Source organism: Schistocerca nitens, chromosome 1 (genome assembly GCF_023898315.1).
Source record: "Schistocerca nitens isolate TAMUIC-IGC-003100 chromosome 1, iqSchNite1.1, whole genome shotgun sequence".
Lineage (NCBI taxonomy): Eukaryota > Metazoa > Arthropoda > Insecta > Orthoptera > Acrididae > Schistocerca > Schistocerca nitens.
This window is the reverse complement of record NC_064614.1, coordinates 962381260-962409095: the sequence shown is the minus strand read 5'-3', so window position 1 is coordinate 962409095 and position 27836 is coordinate 962381260. Positions and strand designations below refer to the sequence as shown.

Below are 27836 nucleotides of genomic sequence, written 5' to 3'. Positions count from 1 at the left end.
GGACCTCCAATTTCAGTTTTCCATTATCTTCCTGAATCACTTATTGTAAATTCTGGGATGGTTCTTTCCAAGATGGTGAATTTCGTGTTCCGTTTTTTCGCAATTCGCCTTCAATAACCTTGTCATCGAGGAGACAAGCTTCCTTCTCTCTCTCTCTCTCTCTCCCTCCCTCCCTCCCTGCCTCCCCACTATCTCTCTCTATTTACATCATTAGACCTTCATACAATGTACATCGTTGACTTCTTTCCATATTTATGTAATAAATGATGAAAAGTAATGTCTTAAACTGGTGTCGCACTATTCTTTAGAATAGTTCCCCGTTCGGTAGCAATACATTAAGTAGCCTACATTAACTGGCTTATGTAAGATCTTTACAGTGCTTCGTCGACCCCGAGAGATTGTTGAGCCGCCTGATCTGAACGGTTTTCTTCTTATTGCCCTCATATTGCCGCATTACTCCAGTGACAAAGATGTGTGGGTGTGACAGTTTTATTGTATCTGACTGCGATGTCTGCGTATAGAGTGTTGTGTAATGTTTCTATTGTTGATGAGAAAAGGGAGAGAGCGAAATACAGCGTCGCTTTATACCCGATATCTCTCTCGAGCAACAACAAGAAAAAAGAGCCTGCGAAAAAATTTTGGGAATTGGCCAAGGACAATGTTGCAGCACCTAGTGATGGGAAAACATACGAGGGCACTTTTCGTTCCCTCTCGCTCAGATATTGACGACGAAGATTTCTTCCCCTGTCAGGATTCTAATTGGCTGCCCTACACATTATATTTCTCAGGTTGGAGCCATAACGTTGGTGTTGCACTTGTCTCTCATATGATTGGCTCGTCGAATAATGCAACATGAGAACTGTGTTACACGTAACGTAGAATCTTTTTTTGGAGGCTACTTAACATTTACGTGTAAGCGTCACCCACTGATGCTCCCGAGGAGGCCTCATGGACCTACTGAAAACTGTAATCTGCTGATGGACTGTCTCTGCTACTTCTCCTGTTTCGCGGAGGCTCTTTGGCGACGCCGTGCCACTGACAGCACACGATAGTGAGGAGGAGCTGGTAGCAGTTGAGGGTTTGCGTGTGGCGCATTCACGTGGCTCCATAATGAGTTTTAGCTTATTATTAATGTTGCACACTGGGAGATAAAGCCATAAGCACGTCGGATGCCACACAGGGAGACAAACCAGTAAAGTGAGTGAGTTTTAAATTGTTTTATTAAAAAACACAAAAAGTACGGTTGCAACCGTAAAGCAGAGCAGACAGTATAAATAACAATATGGAGTGTCCATATCTTTTGCATTACAAAACAATAAATAAATGACAGAGACGCCAGGCTTCGACAGAGCTCAGCCTTGAGACGGTAGTTAGCGATGGAGAGTGGCAATCTTCGTAAAAGACGGGTCGTCGTGTGGAGTGAAGAGTCGTGGAGGGAAGAAGCAGCTGCGTGCTGCGTCCAGCCGCGCCGCAGCCGCAGCAGGGTGGCGGCTCCCGCTGCCCGCCACTCCCTGCCTACAACCGCCGAAGCAGAGGCAGCAGCAGGTGCGACAGGCGCAACTTACCCCTGAAACACCACAACCAGCACGTGTGACGACTGTCAGCAGAAACGCAAATACCAAAACAAGGTTTTCCTCGGCATCTATATACTTAACTCTTTATCTACACTACTGGTCATTAAAATTGCTACACCAAGAAGAAATGCAGATGATAAACGGGTATTCATTGGACAAATATATTATACTAGAACTGACATGTGATTACATTTTCACGCATTTTGGGTGCATAGATCCTGATAAATCAGTACCCAGAACAACCACCTCTGGCCGTAATAACGGCCTTGACACGCCTGGGCATTGAGTCAGACAGAGCTTGGATTGCGTGCACAGGTACAACTGTCCATGCAGCTTCAACACGGTACCACAGTTCATCAAGAGTAGTGACTGGCGTATTGTGACGAGCCAGTTGCTCGGCCACCATTGACCAGACGTTTTCAATTGGTGAGAGGCCTGGAGAATGTGCTGGCCAGGGCAGCAGTCGAACATTTTCTGTATCCAGAAAGGCCCGCACAGTACCTGCAACATGCGGTCGTGCATTATGTAGGGTTTCGCAGGGATCGAATGAAGGGTAAGGCCACGGGTCGTGACACATCTGAAATGTAACGTCCACTGTTCAAAGTGCCGTAAATGCGAACAAGAGGTGACCGAGACGTGTAACCAATGGCACCCCATACCATCACCCAGGGTGATATGCCAGTATGGTGATGACGACTACACGCTTCCAATGTGCGTTCACCGCGATGTCGCCAAACACGGATGCGACCATCATGATACTGTAAACAGAGCCTGGTTTCATCCGAAAAAGTAAGATTTTGCCATTGGTGCACCCAGGTTCGTCGTTGAGTATACCATCTAAGGCGCTCCTGTCTGTGATGCAGCGTCAAGGGTAACCGCAGCCATGGTCTCCGAGCTGATAGTCCATGCTGCTGCAAACGTCGTCGAACTGTTCGTGCAGATGGTTGTTGTCATGCAAACGTCCCCATCTGTTGACTCAGGGATCGAGACGTGGCTGCACGATCCGTTACAGCCATGCGGATAAGATGCCTGTCATCTCGACTGCTAGTGATACGAGGCCGTTGGGATCCAGCACGGCGTTCCGTATTACCCTCCTGAACCCACCGATTCCATATTATGCTAACAGTCATTGAATCTCGATCAACGCGAGCAGCAGTCTCGCGATACGATAAACCGCAATCGCGATAGGCTACAATCCGACCTTTATCAAAGTCGGAAACGTGATGTTACACGTTTCTCCTCCATACACGAGGCATCACAATAACGTTTCACCAGGCAACGCCGGTCGACTGCTGTTTGTGTATGAGAAATCGGTTGGAAAATTTCCTAATGTCAGCACGTTGTAGGTGTCGCCACCGGCGCCAACTTTGTGTGAATGCTATGAAAAGATAATCATTTGCATACCACGGCATCTTCTTCCTGTCGGTTAAATTTCACGTCTGTAGCACGTCATCTTCGTGGTGTAGCAATTTTAATGGCCAGTAGTGTATGTATACAGCACTTCTGATGATCTAGATTTCTCGCCAGGCGAAGTCCGTAGAGGTAAACCCCGAAATGTTCAGTAATAACTTACAATCTAAGTAGCTACAACTTCGTGTGCATTTTTACAAGTACCAGAAGGGATTCTAACTTAAGTGATTAAGTAAAAAAGAAAAAAAAATATCTGAATCGCCAGCCCTTCCATCCGACTAAACTTTCGGAATTATTTTAGGAAGTTTGGAAGGTAGGAGATAAGGTACTGGAGGGTTATGGCGGAAGTAAGTCTGTCGTGAGTTGTGCTTGGGTAGCTCAGTCGATAGAGCACTAGTCTGTGAAAGGCGAAGGCCCCGGGTTCGAGTCTCTATCCGGTATACACTTTGCATCTGCCAGGAAGTTTCATATTTTAAAAAAAATCACTTTAAAAAACCTTCTTCTTATATTTTTAACCCACGGCTTCTTTTGCAGTATCCTTTCCCATATTTTCTCTGTCTGTAACCAATCTCCTCAGATGGTAGTAGTTCCTGCATCGTTTAACGTTCATCAGTTTTCAGTATTTTAATCAAATAAACCACGTGGTTGCACAGAAGAGAAATACTTTGAATATCACGCCACACGCTCACAGAGAAACGCAATTTAAGTTTGTCTGCTCTAAATTCTGAATTTTTTTTTTTTTTTTTTTTTTTTTTTTTTTTTTTGCGCAATGAGGCACATAGAAGCAGGTTGGCGAGCTCCCCATCATGGAACATCGCTTCATCTGATCGTATAACGCTACTCAAGTTATTAGAGTTTTCTTCTGTCCTTCATATCATTTTAAAACGTGAAAACTTTTGGACTGAACCTGTATTACAAAGTACTGACGTAATGAAGCATTATGCTTACATGAACACAGAGGTTCACTCACTGTTAGATTTCCTCGATGTACGCTACCCACTAAAGTTTTGGAATCTTCTCAAGACATCTCGTCAATCACTGAGGCTGCTGTTTAAACTTTAATGATGTACGTGAAATGTACAACAGATTATCAGTTCCACGCGTATCGAAAAATATCCCATGTTGTTGACAGGTACTCCAAAGCTTACATTTATTTTCCAATTAATTCTCTGGAAACGTTGGTACAAACATTTGAAAATCTTGCTCAATATTTGTTAGCTTGTTCACTATACAACTGCTGAAGATAAAAGTACACTCTACATAATAGGTGAAGTGAAAATGATCCGTCTTTAAGGTCAGTTATTGGTTATTACCTGTGTTTCTGACACGCCGACCAGTTGTTTGAAAGCTTGCCTCTTCCTGAGATAACAGTCTTGTTTAAAGCCGTTCTGATAAAAAATTAATTTGATTGATGACGCACTCAGAAAGGGAAACAGGCATTAGTCTTTGAATATGTTAGAAACTTGTTTGGTGGCTCAGTATGTAACAAAAAAATAAACAGGCCGTAAAGAATGAAAGAAGATTTGAGCTTGACGTCCCTTCGCCTGCGAGGTCGTTATAGATAGTATCACGCGGAAATCGGTAGCGTTGTGTGAACTGCCCTCAAAAAAAAGATTAGGGTTTAATGTACAGTCGACGACGAAGTCATTAGAGGTGAAATAAAAGCTGGGACTGGTCGCGTCCTTTCAAAGGAAAAATCCTGAAATTCACCTCAAGCGATTTAGGGAAATAGCGTGAAAACTAAATTAGGCTGGCTGGACAGTGGTTTGAACTACCATCCTGCAGAAGACAAGTCCACCTAGCTGCTGCACCATCTCGTTCGGCTGAACAGGTCTCGTACGATTCGGAGCAACTGCTGCACATTAATATGCGACCTCAACATTTACTGGCAATCCAAGATCGTGTCCGATCAGGAGATGACGCCACTAGTGTCTGACATTTGAATTACACGGGCGCAGCTCAAGGATTCAGCTCTGCACCTTCTTTCACGGTAAATTCCGCTCGCCTTAAAGGAACGGTTCCCAAGGTGAAGGGCCATCCCCTAGAAGTGCGTGCAAAACACAATAAGTATGCAGTTTTCACACAAGAATTATATTCTGTATTTTATTTTCGTACGTTGTGCAGGGGCTGCGACGTAAATGCTTGACTACGTGCAATTTCTCGTTACATCAGCTGCGTCGTTTTTGATAGAAAGTTCTCTTTCACGATTATCCGGTCAGTATAAATTGCACTGGTGAAGAAAAGTGTTGTGACCACCCGCTTACGGATACACCTGTGAAAAACAATACAGCAGCGACTCTGCGTGGCATGGATTCGACAAGTCCTTGTTAGGTTTCCTGATATATGTGGCAGTAGATGCCTACCCACAGAACACACAATTCCCGTAAATTACGGACCTGTGGTCCGTGGAGAGGAATCTAAAATCCAAGATGTTTTCCAGATCTGCTCCATCGAATTCAGATGAGCTGGACTGTTAGCGACTACATCAACGCGACTTCCGTATCGTGCTGTTCGAATCACAGTTGCACGATTTTGGCTTCGTGACACGGACAGTTGTCCTCCTGGAAGATGCCACCGATGAACATCTCCCTTACCACACCGATCTGCTTACATGACGCAGTGCATGTTTCGTGCATCCTTTCGCCTGAATGACGGCGTATACGCACACGGCCGTCGCCCTGGTCTAACAAGATACATTTCTTCGAGCAGATAAGTTTTCATTGATCCACGATCTTGTCTCGATGACCCAGTTTCCTCTGGAATCGTAATTGACAATGTCGTTCTTTCAATATGAGGTGGTACAGTGCTCGTCTTGTACGGACTCCCTTGTTCAACAATCTGCGTTGAATGTTGTGCTCCTACACACTTGTGCTTGCACCAACATGGTGCTCTGTCTTCATATCTGCCACCCCTCACCGAATATCCTGCTGTAGTGGGCGACCAAGTTTACGAGGCTCGGATATCCAACATCTCTTCACCTTCTCGTGGTATCAATCGACCGGCTACACCGTTTCCGAACTGCTCTTTTCCAGACGCCTAGCCATAAAAATTTGTCATTTATCAACGTCGATTTCATCAATGGATTTCCTCATTTGCGGCCCGTATCGTCACAAGAATGACGACTATTCGTTTCTACTCCGCTAATACACTACTGGCCATTAAAATTGCTACACCACGAAGACGACGAGCTACAGACTCGAAATTTAACCGACAGGAAAAAGATGCTGTGATATGCAAATGATTAGCTTTTCAGAGCATTCACACAAGGTTTGTCGCCGGTGGCGACACCTACAACGTGCTGACATTAGGAAAGTTTCCAATCGATTTCTCATACACAAACAGCAGTCGACCGGCATTGCCTGGTGAAACATTCTTGTGATGCCTCGTGTATGGAGGAGAATTGCGTACCATCACGTTTCCGACTTCGGTACAGGTCCGATTGTAGCCTATCGCGATTGCGGTTTGTCGTATCGCGACACTGCTGCTCTCGTTGGTCGAGATCCAATGACTGTTAGCAGAATATGGAATCGGTGGGTTCAGGAGGGCAATACGGAACGCCGTGCTGGATCCCAACGGCCTCGTATCACTAGCAGTCGAGATGACAGGCATCTTATCCGTATGGTTGTAACGGATTGTGCAGCCACATCTCGATCTCTGCGGTTACATTTGACGCTGTATCACAGACGGGAGCGCCTGCGATGGTGTACTCAACGACGAACCTGGGTGCACCAATGGCAAAACGTCATTTTTTCGGATGAATCCAGGTTCTGTTTACAGCATCATGATGGTCGCATCCGTGTTTGGCGACATCGCGGTGAACGCACATTGGAAGTGTGTATTCGTCATCGCCATACTGGCATATCACCCGGCGTAATGGTATGGGGTGCCATTGGTTACACGTCTCGGTCACCTTTTGTTCGCATTTACGGCACTTTGAACAGTGGCCGTTACATTTCAGATGCGTTACGACCCGTGGCTCTACCCTTCATTCGATCCCTGCGAAACCCTACATTTCAGCATGATAATGCTCGACCGCATGTTGCAGGTCCTGTACGGGCCTCTCTGGATACATAAAATGTTCGATTGCTGCCCTGGCCAGCACGTTCTCCAGATCTCTCACCAATTGAAAACGTCTTGTCAATGGTGGCCGAGCAACTGGCTCGTCACAATACGCCAGTCACTACCCTTGATGAACTGTGGTATCGTGTTGAAGCTGCATGGGTAGCTGTACCTGTACACGCCATCCAAGCTCTGTCTGACTCAATGCCCAGGCGTATCAAGGCCGTTATTACGGCCAGAGGTGGTTGTTCTGGGTACTGGTTTCTCAGGATCTATGCACCCAAATTGCGTGAAAATGTAGTCACATGTCAGTTCTAGTATAATATATTTGTCCAATGAATACCCGTTTATCATCTGCATTTCTTCTTGGTGTAGTAATTTTAAGGGCCAGTAGTGTATATACTGGGTTGGTGCAAAAGTTCGAAGCTTTTTCCCATAAGTTTAATAAAGGCAACAGATCCGCATAACAGAGACTCCAGTCATCAATAATATACTCTCCTTTTACTGTTAACATCAGTCTGTGAACGCTGGGGTATCTTTTCGATTCCGCGACTTTAGAAATCACGTGCTTTTGAAGCGACGATCTCTTCGAGCCATGTTCGAAGAGCATTTTCATCCGGAAAAGAAATTCCTTGAAGGCTGTTTGATAGAGAGCGGAAAAGGTGAAAAGCTGAGGGTACAAGATCAGGTGAGCAACGTCAGAAATCCAACTCCTATATAGTGACGGTCTAACAGAATGCGAATAGCCGCTATCACGGAGTAGCATCATTTCACGCAGTCTTCCTGGTTGTTGTTCTCGGACTGCACTGGAAGACGTCTCAGCTGTTGACAATAAATGTCAGAAGTGATTGCTACAGCTCGGGGAAGCAATTCATATCGTACCACACCGTCGCTGTTCCACCAGATGCGTAACATCATCTTCTGTGATGCGCGCAGGTCCTTCTACGGGGAGTTCCGCTTTGTTTGGCCTTAATCATTCCTTTCTTTTCCTTATGTTAGTCTACGGACTTCATTTCTCGTGACCAGTAAGGATACAGCATGGGAATGGTCGGTGTTGTTCACGAGCCAATCGACGACGAGCAAGGAGAGATGCACATATGTCCACCCACTAATTTCTGTGGTTTTGGCTTCGTGCATTCGGTATCCATACACCCGATTTTTAAACCTTCACCATTACACGAAAATGTCGCATGATAATGGAATGATCACAGATCATCGCATTTGCGAGTTCTCAAGTACACTGACTGGAATCATTGTGGACTAATGCGCTTAAACGATCTTCACCAAACCCCGAAAGCCTTCCTGAACGTGGAGTGTCACTAATGTCAAAACGATCCTTCTTAAGACAAGAAAACATTTTCTTAGTGTGCTATCTCCAATGGGATTATCCTATACATGGCGCAAATGTTTCTGGCTGCCTCTACTAAACTCAAACGGAAGAATACGTCGGAAACATTCTGATTTCTTCACTTGGCATTGCATTTTCTAGCGTCCACACCTCCAATCGCTGTCTCCAAATGGCAAAATGACAATATGTCAACTCAGATCGATAAATAAACCCATAACATCCGGAATACCAAAATGCAAAACAAAAACACTACGAACGGATGCACCAAACAATACTTTCCTTTGCGTGTCACGTGCCCGCATCGCCAGCAGAGGCATGCAGTTTCACGGTGGACAATTGGTCGTAGTGTATAGTCTCGTAGATTTGTCTCAGATTGGTCCTACTTTTTCAGGTTATGTCACTCTTGTCCTGCATGGGTGCTTGTTGTATCTACATTTCTATTTCATACGAAATATTTGTAGTACAGTCTCGTGTCTGTTGTGGTAGACGTCAAGTTAGTTAACTGCTCTTATGTTTGTAATAGGGATCGACCCATTCACGTTGGACATGCAAAGCGGCTAATTTCTGTACGACATTCACAAACTGTTTATCGAAAATAAATCGATCTTTCGTCTGTCTCGGATGTTGTTGTGTGTCTTCTACATGCCATGAACAGGCGCCCCTAATAAAGTCCTGCCATCCACGTGACCCCAATCTGCCGTCACTACCGTATGCAATGGTGTCATGAAAGTACATGATGGACTGCTACAAACTGGAAACGGTTTGTGTATATTTTAGCGGATGGTGCTCAACAGCTTGAAATTACTTGAGAAAGGGAGATATGGCCACCAGAAGGTTACCATAAAGCGTTACTTTATTCAGCCTCTAGTTTCGATGGCATGATCATCCGATCCGCTTAACTGAGTCTTATTGATTAACTGTAATGTTTAATGATTTATGGCACATGACGACAATGGCTGACCATTTTTGGTGACCAATCTAGTCTGTATCGGGCACTATCTTCAATTAAGCTAACTTCGTGGCTCAAGTTCAGCGAGTGAAGTGGGAGAGGCTAGCCGAGTTGTTCTTTCTCGAGCCCCATGTACCATGTATTATCTTGCCTGTTTTGCATGTATATGTAGAGTCTTGTCAACAACGGCTGCTTGCACGCCGTTAAACTTGTCTTTCCCATATCAGCCCACCGATGCAGTCGTTCAAAAAATGGTTCAAATGGCTCTGAGCACTATGGGACTCAACTGCTGAGGTCATTAGTCCCCTAGAACTTAGAACTAGTTAAACTTAACTAACCTAAGGACATCACAAACATCCATGCCCGAGGCAGGATTCGAACCTGCGACCGTAGCGGTCTTGCGGTTCCAGACTGCAGCGCCTTTAACCGCACGGCCACTTCGGCCGGCTGCAGTCGTTCAATGACATATTTAGTTTATTCGAGCTTGAAGACGTCCATACATGTGTCTGATGGATTCGTGGTGAGCGCCTCACATCATTTTTACACAGGCACGACCGAAAGTCATCGCTAACGATTTTCTGGTCAGAGCAGCCAGATGGTGATATTCGAAGTGATACCCGCAACTGCAACAGTACAGAGTTACTTGCAGACACCGTGTGGCTATGCATATTGCCTCCTGTGACTTTGGTTCCGCAAGACAATTTACAACAGGATAATGGACGGCAGTACACTACGAGGGCGTCGTGGAAAAGCCTTTGCAGTGTTATCGCATTCCCATTGTCCGCTACAACGGTACGTATGGGATCCCCAAGGACGACACTTGCAGCTGTCTCGTACATTCACTTGCGTCAAATACTGATGATCATGTCGCACGTTGTCATCGATATCACTATACCCAGTATGGTCCTATCTCACACGCAATATGGAGACAATAAAAGGGGTTCTAGCGTCTTACATTGTAAGTAAAAAAAAAAAAAAACTCTTACGAAAAACAGTCCGCTGTAACTAACAAGGGTGAGTCAATAAATAAATCGCAAAGGCCAGAATACGGCATATTGCTATAAAGTTCACGCCTATACGTATCTAGATGACGGCAGTACATGTCACATGAAATGTAACCGATACACAGTATTCCGCGGCCAGTGGTTAATGATCTACAGTCAGAACAGTATGGCAGATGTGCTATGAGTGTGTACCCGACAAGAACAGCGCGATTTTCGTGAGCAGATAAACTGTCTGCATAGCAAGTCCATAGCGAAATTCATCCCGTATGTGGTTAGAACTGTATTTCATGGAAAGTTTTGTTCGACTGGATACAGGAATTCAACAAATGACAAAAAAGTCACAAACAAGGAGCGTCCTGGCGGGCTTGGTTATCCAGTGATAGTACATTCTTTCCTCGTGTAGGGGCTATTTCGCTACTCGAAGGACGCATCGGTCTTGTGGGTAGCAGCAATTTGAGAAACCAAATGAACTTGTTATATCACGAAAGGTCAGTCGTTAGATGCGAATGCAGCCACAAGAATTCTATGCTGCAGACTTTTAACACCTTGTCGAGCGATGAGCCATGTAAGTTTACAAGGGGAGTATGTAGAAAAGGAAAATAAATTTCAGACTGGTACAAGTGGCTCTAATGTCTGCGTCCCACTTTGAGACTTATTTATTGACCGACCCTCCTACTTCCAGGCAATTTGAATGATGTATCAATACTATTATGAAAGCTATAAAAATTACATGCAAGTCACAGATTCTGTAGTGACTATTTTGTTTAATTATGCGTTTCAACTTATACGTCATTACGAGATCAATCAAGGTCAAGTGAAGACGTCATACGTAGGTATGGTGTCACCTGCATTATTCACAAGACAATGCATTGTGCGGCTTTATAACACCTTAATTTATTTCCGTTTTTAAAATTTTATGTAATGTTATTTTATTTAACACTGAATGAATGGAGATGTCTGTGAAAGAACTCCAGTTTCACTGTTCTTCACGAATTGCTGTCCCTTCAAACAACTGCTAATGCATGCTTTAAAAACTACGCTCAGTAGTCACAGATAAGCGCTATTTTTGACGTCTTGTATAAGTATTGTGATCATATGGATAAAAAGTGACAAATTCTATATTTTAACAGTGATGACGTGCCGCTGCCAACCGTATTAGCTCTACTTCGTTCACATTTAAAGAAGAGCAATAAGAGCAGCTTGGGATATATCACAGTTATCATAGGATTCGTGACCTGCTATCACTTCCGTTTGGAGTTTTTCACCCTTTCCCATATAACAGAACAAGATGCTTTTTAGCTTGAGATTGGACGTCCAGAAACAGGTCATGTGTGAAAGGAAAGAAAGCTTTTCTTGTCATTCCTCTGCCTGTACAGCTTCTAAGTTGACTTTAAACTATATTCCGGAATAATAAGGAACAATCGGAACGTAAAAAGCTAGTTGAGGTTCTTTGCTTCCGTATAGCACTTGGCTTAGTGCTTAAGGCTTCTTTAAGACATTTCCTTTTCTCAACACTCAGAATGAAGTATATCTGCGTCAGCAAATTCTGGTCCATATGCAACATCACGGCATGGACACAGTATCCAGCGGTCCCCTTATTTAAACCGCATCGTGTTAGGGATAAAACTCGAGCTTTATAAGATATTCACTATCGCCTTCTTCTGAGTATTTAATCCATGGATGCTACCGCTAAAGGTTCCGAAGCCAAGATATGAACTGGTTACTTCTAAGTCGAATGTCACCGCACCAGCGTACGTTAATGACTTTAGCAATTGAGTCGGATAAAATATCGTCCAAGCTCCCATACAGGATGAACCCAAAATCGAGTAACAATAATTTCGGGGCTCGTTCAGGGTTATTTCCTGATAATTTTGGTATATGAGGCTCTTGGTCTCCGGTGGCTCTTTGCAGAGTATTAATGTTATTATGATTATCTGGTTAACTCGGCGTGTACGCAGTTGCCCTTGTTTCTGGAAAATAGCTTCACTACCGTGGAAAAGCCTGTAAAATGCAATAATTCTAATACGGGGCATTGTTTCTCTTCGACACCTGTGTACAGATGCAAAAGATGTTTGTACGTGAAGACGTCACCCGCCTGCATTCCCGTAATTTATTCCAACATTTTGTTTGCCAGGATAAACTCAGAAACTCAAGCATCACATTGTTTACCTCTGCAGTAAGGAAATGTGTCTTAGCACTGCTGGAAAACAAACGCGAAACAGGACCGAGCAGTACTGAATGCAGGCTTGAGGCCGAAGAGTTATCAGTGGTAAGTACCGTGAGAGAATGGAACAAGTCTGTTTCCAACCAGATGGAGCATATCGTCGACATTTCGACGATGTTTTCGGTGCAGTACAGATACAACGATAAACGGGGGAAAGAATTCAAACCGAAATGCAATTACGTGTAACGAGTCACCGGAAATGACGGTCCTTTACACCAAAACACTCAGAAAATGTTCCTGAACAGCCTCAGGAATTTTCTCGTAAAGATGGATTTCACCCCGTATACCTATCCTTTGAGCAACGAGCGCATTATTGCGCCTACAAAGGAACGGACCGGCAAGCCGCACAGCAGTGCAGTACTGCGGTCATATCGCTAAACTGCATAGTAGACAACTTGAAGGTAGCTTTGAAGCATGCTTCTCCTCTTTACTTAGCTAACTTACCCACACGTTTACACATTGCTGCGTATGCTGAACATGTCTACTGCTGAACGTACTGCTGTGTTACCCATACAAATGAAAACGTCCGTTCGTTCAGAATTATATATCTTCGAAAGGTCCTCACCGATTGCTTTGACACAACGTTGCATTTGATTATATATATATATATATATATATATATATATATATATATATATATATATATATATATATATATAATCAAATGCATATATATATATATATATATATATATATATATATATATATATATATATATGAGAAAAATCAATAAAAATGTTGTTTACTGAATCTTCTGTCTGTTCTTGGTAGAACAACATTATAATAAAAACAGACTAATTCTTTTCAATTATTATTAATAAAAATGCTAATGCTCGTTGGTACAAAATCATAAATTTCGAAAGTTCTTCACCGATTGCTTTGAAATTTTGATGCAACGTTGCAATCGAACATACGCATGTTTTCATACATCTATTTTTAATACAAAGTATAAATAAATATGTAACATATAAAGAGGAAACGTTATGACCAAAAATGTCGAAAAGTTCTTGACCGATTCGCTTTGAATCTTAACGAAATACATTCGGGCATATGGACATATAAAGGGGGGGGGGGGGGGTGGAGGAGGTGATGGACAGAGGCAGGGGGTGAGAGAGCGGACAGGAGGAGATGGAGGGAGAGGATAAAGGGGGAGTAGGTAGTGGACAGGAAGAGGGGGGGAGGAGGAGTAGGTTGACAAACAGAGGGGGAGGAGGAGATGGACAGAGATAGAGGAGAGAAGAAGAAACAATTCCCATACATTTTAGGAGCGTGTGCTTTCTTTCTTTTCCATTTAACCACACAGCCGCATTTTCGGGTCGTCGAGAATAGCTAATTCAAAAACAAACAAAAAATTGAAAGAGTTAGACTCTTCATTTTCCAGAAGTGCATAGTAAGAATGCCAAAGGCCTTGCCGCAGTTGTAACACCGGTTCTCGTCAGATCACCGTAGTTAATGGCTGCTGGGTTTGGCTAGCACTTGGATAGGTGACCGTCCGAGCTGCCGAGGGCTGCTGGAAAGCGGAGTGTAATCAGCCATTGTGAGGCTAACTGAGGAGCTTCTTAACAGAGAAGTAGCGGCTCCGGTTACGAAAACTGAGAACAGCAGGATGAGTGATGTGCCGACCACAGGCCCCTCCTTATCCGCATCCAGCGACGCCTGTCGGCTGAGGATGACACGGCGGTCGGTCAATACCGTTGGGCCTTCCAAGGCATATTCGAACGGAGTTTTAGGAGGAGCATAGTAACAACTTCCATTATTAATTGAAAGGGGCTCATGTTCAAATCATTTCAGGTCCCATTATTTGGACAGGCGTTATTTTCATAAACCCGAGTTCAGTCATGTTTGTTCGCGGAGTGCAGTGTTTTGGTCACGTTACGATGCAATATCGTAAAGACGTGAGAATAAGATCCTCGGACGCTCGAAGCAGGATGGACAGAGGTTGGAGTTTCAGCAACATTGAATGGCTCACATGCTTATCAAATATTCTGATGATTTCTGAAATATGTATAACGGCTAAGCTTACGTGAAACGGCCACATTGCTATGATCGTGTCTCTCATGATTTCTCGTAGATGATAAGACCGAAAAAATCTTCTTCCTAGTAGTGAGAAAATTCGATTGAAGTTCTATGGCCTTATCGGTAATCGTCACTATTCTCATCATTCCACTATAAAACGAATATCTCTTTAGACTGACTTATCATCGCTCTATCGAAAGGGCACGATTTAAAAATAATTTTATTTGTAAGGGAAACAAACAGACGGTTTCCGTCAAATCTGGGCTTCGTACGTGAGACGTGCTAGGAAGAACAATTGTGGGCTGACTCCAGCTACACGTTGCAAAAACGAAACTACAAGTATCTGCCGAAGCACCAGAGAAAATGAGACTGACGTCTCATAGGAGTGCTAATGTCGTTGAGAAACATTTAAAATCACTGAAACTAAACAAGGCTCCGGGCCCGACGGAATCATTTTCAGAGTCTGTATAGAATCTGCATCTGAATTGGCTCCTATATTAACCATAATGTACCTTCGATCCCTTGAAAAAAAACTAGATCCAGTGACTGGGAGAAAACATAGGTCACACACGTCTACAAGATGGATGATCCACAAAAACTACCGTCCAATGTCATTGACGTACATTTGTTGTAGAATCCTGGAACATATTCTAAATTAAAATTTAATGAGTTTTCTGGAACAGAATAACCTCCTCCATACCAAACAGTATGGTTACTGAAAACATCGATCATGCGAAACATAGCTTGCATTTTCTCGCATGAAATCCTGAAATGAAGGATTTCAGATGGATACGGTATTTATTAACTTGCAAAGAGTATTCACTTCTGTACTACACAGACGTTTATTAACAAAAGAATGATTATATGGCGCGTCAAAGAAAATTTGTGACTGGACTGAAGATCCTGTAGTAGAGAGGACGCTAGATGTTATCTTGGGTGCAGAGTCGTCAACAGAAATAGATGTAACTTCAGGAGTGGTCCAGGAAAGTGTGTGGGAACATTGTTGTTCGTACTCGACATTTGTGACCTGCAGACAATATTAAAGTAACGTCCAACTTTTCGCAGATGATACAGTTATCTATAATGAAATAGGCCCACTGTCTGAAAAAATTACACAAATATTCAGACAGACCTTGGTAAGATTTGAAGGGGTACAAAGATTATTTACCTGCTTTGAATGTACAAACTGTAAAATTATGCGCGCCGGCCTCGGTGGTCTCGCGGTTCTAGGCGCGCAGTCCGGAACCGTGCGACTGCTACGGTCGCAGGTTCGAATCCTGCCTCGGGCATGGATGTGTGTGATGTCCTTAGGTTAGTTAGGTTTAAGTAGTTCTAAGTTCTAGGGGACTTATGACCACAGCAGTTGAGTCCCATAGTGCTCAGAGCCATTTGAACCATTTTTTAAAAATTATGCGCTTGACAAAACGAGAAAACATACGAGGGGCGTTCGTCAGTTTTTTCCGTCAGTTTTGGTTGAAAAAATGTGGAATTTATTGTGGGACTTGGTGGAATATTCCCGCTTCATCTCCTGTAGTTTAATGATGTTCCGATAGATAGCCACGCTATAAGTATCCTTCAAACTGGTGTCTGTCGGAGCAGACAGCTGTCATAGATTTTATTTTGGCGGGAAAGCAGAGCATCGCATATATTAATAGGCTCTTGCAGAATGTCTACGGAGACCTGGCAGTGAACAAAAGCGAGTGAGTCGTTGAGCGAGGCATCTGTCATCATCGCAACTGTCCTTCCTCATCAGGCATACGACCCGAATCTCGCACCTTCCGACTTCTGTCTGTTTGGCCCAATGAAGGATGCACTGCACGGGAAGCAGTACACGGATGATGGGGAAGTTGCTGATGCAGCAAGACGTTGGTTCCGAAGTCGACCAGTAGAGTGGTACCATGCGGGCATAGAGGTCCCCCGTCAGGTGGCGTAAGATCGAGACACTGAACGAAGACTATGCTGAAAGAGATGAGAATAATGTGTTGGAAACCTGAATAAAACCACCTTTCTTTCAGAAAAAAACGTGTTGCATTTGTTACTGAACGCCTCTCGTAGCATCCTTCGACTATACTGGAATCAGTCAAATCATTCAGATACCTGGGTGTCATAATTTGTCGGAATATGAAATAAATTGATCGCTAGGCTCAGTCGTAGGCTCAGGGGGTAGACCTAGTTCATTTGCAGGATACTAGGGAAATATAATCAATCTACAGATGAGATTGCTTCTAAAACATTCGTGTGGCTCATTCTAGGATACAACTAAAATGTGTGACCTAATCCAAATGGGGCTAACAATAAATATCGAACATCTGTAAAGATAGCCTATAGAAACGGCCACAGATTCGACTCACGAGACAGTGTCACATACATGTTGCAAAGACAGACACGAATCATCCAGCGAAGGCCTACTTAAAACGTTTGGAGAACCAATATTAAGTGAATGATCTAGAGAAATTCTTCATCCTCCTACGTATTGAAACGTCCCCTTAGAAAAATTAATGAATTACTGTGCTGATAATCCCCTTACGTTATTTGATTTTCAAACAGCTGAGCAGAACTGAACGTACTCAGACATTTCGCTCTTTACCTATTCCGATCAACACTAAACTGACACACAATATTTTTAGCGCAACGCAATCTGATTTTTAATAATCCCTACAAAAGAATGGCCCTGACTAACAATAACCTATACCTTTCATGAATCACTTACCTCAAAAAAATCTTCGTCACTCAAACTACTGCAATACAGCGAGCGCCAATACTGCCACCTAAATAAAAGATTCTAACTACTGAAGGCACTAACTACTGATAGGCATAGTTAGCAAATGAAAGATTTTGATAAAGAACAAACAATGTATTTACCTTAACAGTGTTGAAAAGTCATAATATATATCAGTTCATGACATCCAGTCTTACACATTTACTGTTTCTGATGGACACACGTCCAGATCATCCGCTCTCAAAACTCCGCCATCGCTCTCCCCACATCCACCACTGTTGGCGGCTCACCTCCAACTGCGCAATGCTACGCGCTGTTAACAGCCAACTGCCCAACACTGCAATAGCCAACAACAATGCAAACCAGCCACAGCCTTCACACAATACAGTGAGTGATTTTCATATAGAGCGCTACATGGCGTTACCAACATAAAAACCTAAACAGCCTACTTACAGTACAGGGACCGTGAGACAAGGCTGGACTAATTATAGCACGCACAGAGGTGTCCAAACGGTCATTCTCCCCCGCTCCATCCGCGATAGGAAGGAGAAAAACCCCTAACACACGGTACCATTCACTTCAATGTTGTTTGCAGAGTTCATATGTACCTGTAGAAGTAGATTTTTCCCTGAACACGTGTTGATTCTCTTACAGTAGCTTATGTTCGTTCGGGAATATCACAGCACCAGAGCTTAAAATATGTTCTAGGGTCCTGTGATAGAAGGATGTTAACGTTATAGTTTTTACATCCTCCGCTTTCATACTTTTAGTATTATTGCAAACAGCGTATCACACTTTTTATGGCTGGTGGCGATGAAACAATGGTACGCTTGTATTCCAATGCGTGAAGCACATTTTTAAATGCGGAACTGAATACTGCGGCTTCTTGTCTGTTGTCTTGAAATTCTACAACAGACTGATACAATACAGTTTAGATATATGAGTATCAAAGGGGCTGTTCATGATTGTGACTCAGTGATTAGAAAAGACATCACCAGAGGACCAGACAATGGGACCATGGACTCCGGAGAAATTTATCGACGAGCAATGGGGCCAATGACTCTGAAATTGCCACTTTCTTGTAAGTGAGTTTGTCAGTTTCGAGACGCGTGATTCCACAATAACAAATGTAACGTAATGTTGCAACTGACTAAACTCTGTACACCAGATTCCAGAGGGGGGGAGAGGGGCGAGCGCCCTGTCTTGACCTCATCCCGTTGTGGACGCATATGACCGCACCGACAGGGAGCAGCAGATTACTTTTGTGGGAAACAAAACCAGGATCAACAGCTGGACGCAACAGGATATGATTCTGGCGGCCGTATCCAGTGGAACACAGAGAGCAGCGAGCGCCGAGGTTAGGCAGAACCTGCGATGTTCATTCCGTGGACTCCAGCCAAGCCACTTGAACAATTTCTTAGCAAATGTGGTCTACAGATTTCTGAACACCTGTAACTGCAGGAGTTCGCGCCGTCTCCCACTGTATCCTACCCGTGACTTGGATTAAAACGAATCTACTCAGTCAGCAGCGTCCGGCTATTATACAGAGGGGTGCAAAAAAATGTATCCATTGTTTAAAAGTCCATAACTGGCAAACTAATTGACGGAGTTTTCTCATCTTTGGTAGTGTAATAGTTTGTAGTTCCAGCAATAGCCACGAGAGCGATGTATTGCGTTGTTTTGTTTTGTCAGATGACAGTCTGACAGTCGCCAGATAGCCAGTGGTTTGTTCGTAGTTGCATCTAGTTACTCGAGTAAACATGGCTGGTGCAAGGCTTACATTCGATGAAAGGAAGTCAGTTTTGAAGTGGTATTTTAAGTACGAAAACATTAATGAGGTTCAACGGCAATGGCGAAATGTGTATCAAACAGAGCCACCGACACGTTTAACGATTCGTCGCATTCGAGACAAATTTGAAGCTGGAGGCTGTGTTAAAGACGTACACAAACAACGATCTGGACGACCTGTAACAGTAACAAGTCCAGCTAACTCCCGTCGTTTGTTACAACAATTCACTCGCTCGCCACAGAAGTCTGTGAGACAGTGTGCCCGTGAAACTGGAGTAAGTCGCTCAAGTGTTCGGCGAATTTTGAAGACAGCAAAGTGGAAGTGCCACATCCCATGATTGCTACACGCAATGAACGAGGACGACCCAGATCGTAGAATCGAGTACTGCTAGTAGTTTACTAACATGGTGCGCAACGATGAAGAGTTTGCAGAGATGATTGTCTGGTCTGATGAGGCACAGTTAGGACTCAATGGTACAGTAAATCGTCACAATTGCATCTACTGGGCAGCCGAAAATCCGAACTTCCATGTAGACAAACCCGTGAATTTGCCAGGAGTAAATGTGTGGTGTGGGTTGTCTTACCGGGGCATGATGGGCCATTTTCTTTGACTGCACAGTTACCGGTGAGGTTTACCTTCAGAAGCTTCAGACATCCATTTTACCTGCCATCCGAGACTTGTATGGAGACGGAAGAGTTTACTTTCAACAAGATGGTGCCCCAGCCCACTACCAAAATCGCGTTAGGGCGTATCTCGACGAAAATCTACCAGGAAGATGGATAGGCAGTAGAGGTGCTGTGGAGTATCCACCACGTTCCGCAGACCTAACTCCTCTGGACTTTTACCTGTGGGGAACACTAAAGGACGTCGTTTATCGACAAAAGCCACTCACACTGGATGAACTTCGAGAATCCATCGTATATTCAAGTGAAAATATCCAACTGAACACGTTGCAGTCAGTAGTCTGTGCTGCAGTTCGGCGGCATCGTTTGTGTGTGGATGTTAATGGTGACCATTTCGAACACCTACAGCGATATCTTTAAGTTGGACTTTAAGCTACACATCCACAAAAATGAGACAACTCCGTCAATAAGGTTGCAAGTTATGGACTTTTAAACAGTGGATACATTTTTTTGGACCCCTCTGTACGCCGGATGCTTCCTTCCCTACAACTCGTGTAAGCATTAAAGGCTAACCAGTATGTCGAACCGTCCTGCTAACGTGAAACGGCCCTGTCCTCGTGCGGTGTACTTACTTATTGGGCTTCTCGCCTCCCTGAGGCAGCTTGCTGTCCTCAGAGGTGGTGGACTGAGGTGTGGGTGGAGGAGGCGTCGGCTTGGCGGGCGGCTTGGAGTGACCGCCCTCTGCAGGCGGCTGCGGCTTGCCGGAGGCTGAGCCCGAGCCCCCACTTCCGGCTCCGGCGCTGGCGAGCAGCTCCTCCAGCTGGTGCTCCAGGTCGCTGTTGGAGGAGGCGCCCACCACGAGCGGCACCAGCACCTCGGCCGGCACCACGGCCACCACCACGCCGTCCACGTGCACGCGGTAGTTCTCTGAGCCGTTCTGCCGCTGGTCGTACACCGTCTCGTCCTGCCGACAGCCGCGCCACCGTACAGACCACAGAATACACCACCCTCTCTCTGCCCTACCATCTGCTTCATTTCACCACCCCTACTTACACTATCACATCAAAAGTATCTGGACACCTTTATTCAATGCGAAATTGGCTGCTAAATGTTACGTGAGGCAGATTTGCCAGTATAAAAAGAGATGAGGAGTATTGTATTGTCAGTAGAAAAGCAGTATCAGCAGAATGGCTCATTCAGTAGAGCTCATTTACTTCGAACGTGAACTTGTAATTCGATGTCACCTGGGTGACAAATCCATCAAGGACATTCAAACGCTTCTAAATCTAACCAAGTCGATTGTTGGTGAACGCAAAGAAACAACCGCAGTAAAATCCAACACCCCAGCGTCCAACAGAACTGCCTTCTGGTTTCGGCTCTTGAGGAAGAATGGTTCGCCATTTTTCCACAGACAGTCAAACACCTCAATGAAAGTGTTCCAGCAGAGTTCAAACAGGCATACAGGCAGAGAGTGGACACAAGTTATGTCAATGTCCTCTAATAGGTGTCCAGCTACTTCTGATCAATACTGTTATTGTCTAACAGTTCACTCATTACTTTCCCCTTCCGCTACTTATCCATAAGACCCTCTTGTGAATCATTTACTCTTTCCTTCTTAACAATTACTATCACTGACACTCCAATACTTTCGTAAGTCATGATTCCTCATGCTTAGCTTCTACTCACACAGCTTCAAAAGTAGTGAAATTATCAGTTTTATTTTTATTCTAAATGTCTGCTACGACTAATTCTACTACTATTGTTATTATTATTATTGCTATCACCATTAGTAGCCCCGTTGTTAACTATGGCTACTACCACCATTACGAATTTGCTACTAGGATTCATCATCATTTTTATGCAACAAACGAAGATTACAGTGTGTCGTCCCTTCATTGCCAAGCTCATTAGGCACGCAACGATAGGTCACCTTAACAAGGATGGAAAATAAAGTGAACTATTCCGTTGTTGCGGAAACCATCCTGCCACCCTCCTCGTCTGATTTAAAGAAAGTGCAAATAATAACCCAGTGTTGCAGAAATGTTAACGAAACCCGTTTTTTCGAAACTTGACTACATTGTTTTAAGCACTGCACCTTCTTGTATTTTTTTTTTTTTAATACGAACGTGTGGTCCATGATTTGACAGCGCGTATTCAACACCAAATCTCTTGGTAGTTCGGCACAAGGGGGCTAATAGTGTTCAGTAGGCTATCAAACGTTGCTCACCAAAAAGGAAATACCTCCAGAATAAAATGTTCACTCTGCAGCGGAGTGTGCGCTGTTATGAAACTTTTCCTGGCAGATTAAAACTGTGTGCCGGACCTAGATTCGAACTCGGGATCTTGGCCTTTCGCGGGCAAGTGCTCTACCAACTGACCTACCCAAGCACGACTCCCGCCCGCTCCTCACAGCTTTACTTCCGCCAGTACCTCATCTCCTACTTTCCAAATTTCACAGAAGCTCTTCTGCGAACCTTGCAGGTACTGGCGACTGGCGGAAGTAAATCTGTGAGGACGGAGCGTGAGTCGTGCTTGGGTAGCTCAGTTGGTAGAGCACTTGCCCGCGAAAGGCCAAGATCCCGAGTTCGAATCTAGGTCCGGCACACAGTTTTAATCTACCAGGAAAGTTTCAAGAAAATATCTGACAGTGGCGTGAAGGCACAGTAACTTGCAGCGAGCTTGACCCTCAGGTCGGCCGCTCTGGCGCCAGATGTCTGAAATGTGTGTCTGTAGAGCACTGGTCACAGAAATAAGTGCTCGTGTTGTGTAATGGTTAAATCCGTAATGTTAATAGTGGAAATGGCAGGGGAAAGGTTTGAAATCGAGTCTACTCATTCCGAATAAATACATTAAATGGGTTGACCGATCTTGAAGTTGTCATTCGGTGAACTATCACCGAGAGCTGATTACGGATCATCTCTGTAGGATACATAGGAGAGATTTTGAAATTAGCCCATGGTACTCGCATACAATCGACTGAGCAGTGTTACGTCTTCTTCTGCTGGCCACTTTGTAGCGATCCTAACTTTTTTGCATGATCGGGATTTCCAAGCTGATGCACAGACGACTTGGATATGAAAGTACAGAAATGTACACAAAAAAGATTCCAGTCGGTACGCTGAACTGAATGGAACTTATTTGCGCTACAAACAAAATTCCAGTCGGTATACTGAACTGAATGGAATTTGTTCGTGCTGCAAATAAAAAGCCATGTTGATTTATGAGTAGGAGGACGTCAGCCTACAAATTCACCAGTCCAGGATTCAATGCTAAATTCTTGAAATGTTTCAGTTTCTTAACTTTGTTTTCACTCAGGACAGTACTTTGTGTACATGAAAAAGTCAAGTGGTACCGTGAATCTTATTCCACGCTAAATCAGAGTCACGTACGCATTCCGTCCAAGAAACGGCATCTGAACATTGTACAATATGTTATGAAATACATGCTCTATGAACATGAACGATCTCTTGCTCTCCAGTGATACTGGGTTAAATGTAGTGAAATGATGTTAACACTGCTCCAAATATTGTATGAGATACTTACTGTGAATTTCCAAGAGAGACTGGAAAAGAAAGAAATAGGTCAGAGAACAGAGTACAGTGGGAAACGTAAGTGTGACTCTGACCAAGATGAAATGCTGTTGAGCGAGACATGTAAGCAGGCGAATGTACGTGTAGCAGCTTGGAATAAATCCGAATAAATGAAACCAGCGTGGGAATCCAGGGCAGCCACAGCGCAAAGACCGATTTTGAACAGCTGCCGGGCGGGCGGCCTCCTAGCGACAGTGAGAATTCTGCAGCCTGTGATCTTCGGTGTGCCCTGTTCTCCTTTAAATGCCGCCAACGCGCACTCTAAAGACAGTTCACTGAGGGGTATCTAGGTAGGTGACCGCGCTGACTGGCCTCAAATAATTTGGTATGTATTTGGCCATACCACGCTATTACCAATGCTTGACTCAAGTGTTTCTCTCGTGATTCTTGTAGTGATACTGGACGTACTTGACTTACCATATCCTGCATAATCAGTTCTGTTAGCGGTCATGGTGAGGCACTCTGGATTCACAGTCGGGAGGACGGTCGTTGAAACTCCCGTCCCGCCATACAGATTCAGGTCTTCTGATTTCCCCAAGTCGCTTTAACCAAATGTCTGGCTGGTTCCTTTGAAAAGAACGCGGCCGAATTCTTTCGCCATCGTTCCTCAATCCGAGGTTGTTCTTTAATAACCTCGTCATCGACGGGACACTAAACGCTAATTTCCCTTCGTTCCTAAGCATAATGATGAAGTCTGCTGCTCTTATGCTTCAGAACCCCACAGTTTGTCCACGATGGCATACACAGGTATTGTGCTCCTGCGTATGAGGATTCTAGTAGAAACAACAGGCGCCAGTTTAAGTTCTGCAAGGATGACATCGAGTGATAGGCAGACCAAAAACGTTGTTTGCTGCACTTCTGTGGATAAGAAAAGACGAAGATGATACCCTTATGGAAGGTGCGTAGATGCCGCTAGAAAACACTTTGTTGGATTCCGATGGCCGGCCGCGGTGGTCGAGCGGTTCTAGGAGCTTCAGTCCGGAAACACGCGGCTGCTACGGTCGCAGATTCGAATCCTGCCTCTGGCATGGATGTGTGTGATGTCTTATGTTACTTACGTTTAAGTAGTTCTAGGTCAATGGGACTGATGACCTCAGATGCTAGTCCCATGGTGCTCAGAGCCATTTTGGATTCCGATGCATACGAAGAAACTAAGATGACACTCTGATGTAAGGGGGTGGATGACACTGGATTCCAGTGGATAAGAAAAGACGATGATGACACTCTGGTGGCAGGTAGATAGGTAGTGTTCGAAAATACTCCGCTGGATTCCAACGGATAAGAAAAGAGAAAGATGCCACTCCAATGGATGGCATTAGAAAATACTTTGCTTGATTCCAGTGGATAAGAAAAGAAGAGAATTACACTCTAATGGATGGGGGGAAGCTGACATCAGAAGATATCCAATACAGGTGTCTATATGCAGACTGAAGGGATGAATGGTAATTTGTACCTACGCTGGGATTCGAACCTGGGTCCTGCTAACTAGGCAAGTGCGCTAACCTCTACGCGACTTCGGCGTGGTGGCTTTGCACAGGTGCACGAACTACCTTAACTCGCCTCCCTCCACAGTCCAAATTCCCATTCACGCGTCAGACAACTTGGTATTCCCCCTAAACTCGGAAATCATTGCAGAGACAGGCGACCTAGAATAGTCCGTGTAGATGTGCAAAGCCACTGTGCAGTCGTTAGCGCAACTGCCTTGTGAGCAGGAGATCTGGGTTCGAATCTCGGCCTTGGTAAAAATTTTCATTCGTCGCTTTAGTCTGCACATATACATCGTAGATGTTTGAGACTTAAAAAGTTCTTGGAACCAAATAGTTTCATTTGATTAAATACGGACGTCGATAGCTAAAGAATCTATTGTACGGAAAAATCAGGATGATGAATCGCTGTCGAGTACATTAGAGATGCGGTCATAGCTCGATTGGATAAGAAAGTTGAAAAGAGTGTTAAAGGAATGACGTCATCATTTACCTGCTGTGGAAGCCGAAATGAAAATGCCCAGCTGAGAACTTGAGCACCAAATTAACACAGGCTTTATAGGCGGTGGCCCACTTTCTAAAAAAATAAGTAAATAAATAAAAAGATGTGGATGTATAAGCTCGTTATGACGTAAGAAAACCACCAGAATTTGGGTACTGGTGCAATAGCCTCTTAATATGTCATCTATAAGTTGTTTTCATGCTTTAATAGCAGTTGTGATGTTTTTGGCAGACGATATGGTGATGTACTGTTTGATAAACGTTAGTAAATAAAGTTTTACCTACATCTACATCTACATACATACTCCGCAATCTACCATACGGTGCGTGGCGGAGGGTACCTCGTACCACAACTAGCATCTTCTCTCCCTGTTCCATTACCAAACAGAACGAGGGAAAAATGACTGCCTATATGCCTCTGTACGAGAGCTAATCTCTCTTATCTTATCTTTGTGGTATTTCTGCGAAATGTATGTTGGCGGCAGTAAAATTGTACTGAAGTCAGCCTCAAATGCTGGTTCTCTAAATTTCCTCAGTAGCGATTCACGAAAAGAACGCCTCCTTTCCTCTAGAGACTCCCACCCGAGTTCCTGAAGCATTTCCGTAACACTCGCGTGATGATCAAACCTACCAGTAACAAATCTAGCAGCCCGCCCCTGAATTGCTTCTATGTCCTCCCTCAATCCGACCTGATAGGGATCCCAAATGCTCGAGCAGTACTCAAGAATAGGTCGTATTACTGTTTTATAAGCGGTCTCTTTTACAGATGAACCACATCTTCCCAAAATTCTACCAATGAACCGAAGACGACTATCCGCCTTCCCCACAACTGCCATTACATGCTTGTCCCACTTCATATCGCTCTGCAATGTTACGCCCAAATATTTAATCGACGTGACTGTGTCAAGCGCTACACTACTAATGGATTCTTCTTCCTATTCATCTGCATTAATTTACATTTATCTATATTTAGAGTTAGCTGCCATTCTTTACACCAATCACAAATCCTGTTCAAGTCATCTTGTATCCTCCTACAGTCACTCAACGACGACACCTTCCCGTACACCACAGCATCATCAGCAAACAGCTGCACACTGCTATCCGCCCTATCCAAAAGATCATTTATTAGATAGAAAGCAACAGCGGACCTACCACACTGCCCTGGGGCACTCCAGATGATACCCTCACCTCCGATGAACACTCACCATCGAGGACAACGTACTGGGTTCTATTACTTAAGAGGTCTCAGGGAAAATACCTGCGGTCACGGAATAGTTGAAGATATCTGCTATAGTGAACAATAGTGGGTCAATAGCAAGGGAAGCGGTGGTTGGGAAATGAGTGAGACACGGTTGTAGCGTTCCCCGATGTTATTCAATCTGTATATTGAAGAAGTAGTAAAGGAAACAAAAGAAAAATTCGGAGTTGGAATTAAAATCCATGGAGAAGAAATAAAAACTTTGAGATTCGCCGATGACATTGTAATTCTGTCAGAGACAGCAAAGGACCTGGAGGAGCCGGTGAACGGAATGGGCCGTGTCTTGAAAGGAGGATATAAGATGAACATCAACAAAAGCAAAACGAGAATAATGGAATGTAGTCGAGTTAAATCGGGTGATGCTGCGGGAATTAGATTAGGAAATGAGACGCTTAAAGTAGTAAATGAGTTTTGCTATTTGGGGAGCAAAATAACTGATGCTGGTCGAGATAGAGAGGATATAAAATGTAGACTGACAATGGCAAGGAAAGCGTTTCTGAAGAAGAGAAAATTGTTAACATCGAGTATAGATTTAAGTGTCATGAAGTCGTTTCTGAAAGTATTTGTATAGATTGTAGCCATGTATGAAAGTGAAACATGGACGATAAATAGTTTAGACAAGTAGAGAATAGAAGCTTTCGATATGTGGTGCTACAGGAGAATGCTGAAGATTAGATGGGTAGATCACATAACTAATGAGGAGGTATTGAATAGAATTGGGGAGAAGAGAAATTTGTGGCACAACTTGACTAGAAGAAGTGATCGATTGGTAGGACATATTCTGAGGCCTCAAGGGATCACCAATTTAATATTGGAGGGCAGCGCGGTGGGTAAAAATCGTAGAGGGAGACCGAGAGATGAATACACTAAGCAGATTCAGAAGGATGTAGATTGCAGTAGGTACTGGGAGATGAAGCTTGCACAGGATAGAGTAGCATGGAGAGCTGCATCAATCCAGTCTCTGGGCTGAAGGCGACAATAACAACAATAGCAATTGTGATGTTTTTGGCAGACGATATGATTATGGGCTGTTTGATAAACGTAAGTAAATAAAGTTGTAGCTACAAGTGGATTGTTGTTAAAAGCGATGATAAAGAAGTGCTGAGTATGCAGGAACAGAGCCGCCTGGCGTGAGTGAACCGCTGAGAGTGGCTGCCTTTACCTTGTTGCAGTCTGCAGCAGCGGCGGCGTCGCTGGGGGCGTCCAGTAGGGAGGATGGGGCGGCGAGGGCGGCGGCGGCGAGCAGGGCGGCGGCCAGAGCCAGCTGGAGGCGGGCGACGCGCGCCAT

General features: G+C 44.2%; 1 protein-coding gene across 1 annotated transcript; it reads right to left on the bottom strand.

Moving 5' to 3' along the window:
- Positions 1-1340: 1340 nt before the first annotated feature.
- Positions 1341-27836, bottom strand: LOC126237530 (uncharacterized). The gene is made up of 3 exons (XM_049947717.1): positions 27711-27836; positions 20348-20679; positions 1341-1567 (listed from the first exon to the last, which is right to left on the bottom strand). Exons 1-3 carry the CDS (start codon positions 27834-27836, stop codon positions 1516-1518), a joined length of 510 nt encoding a protein of 169 aa, XP_049803674.1. The 3' UTR covers positions 1341-1515.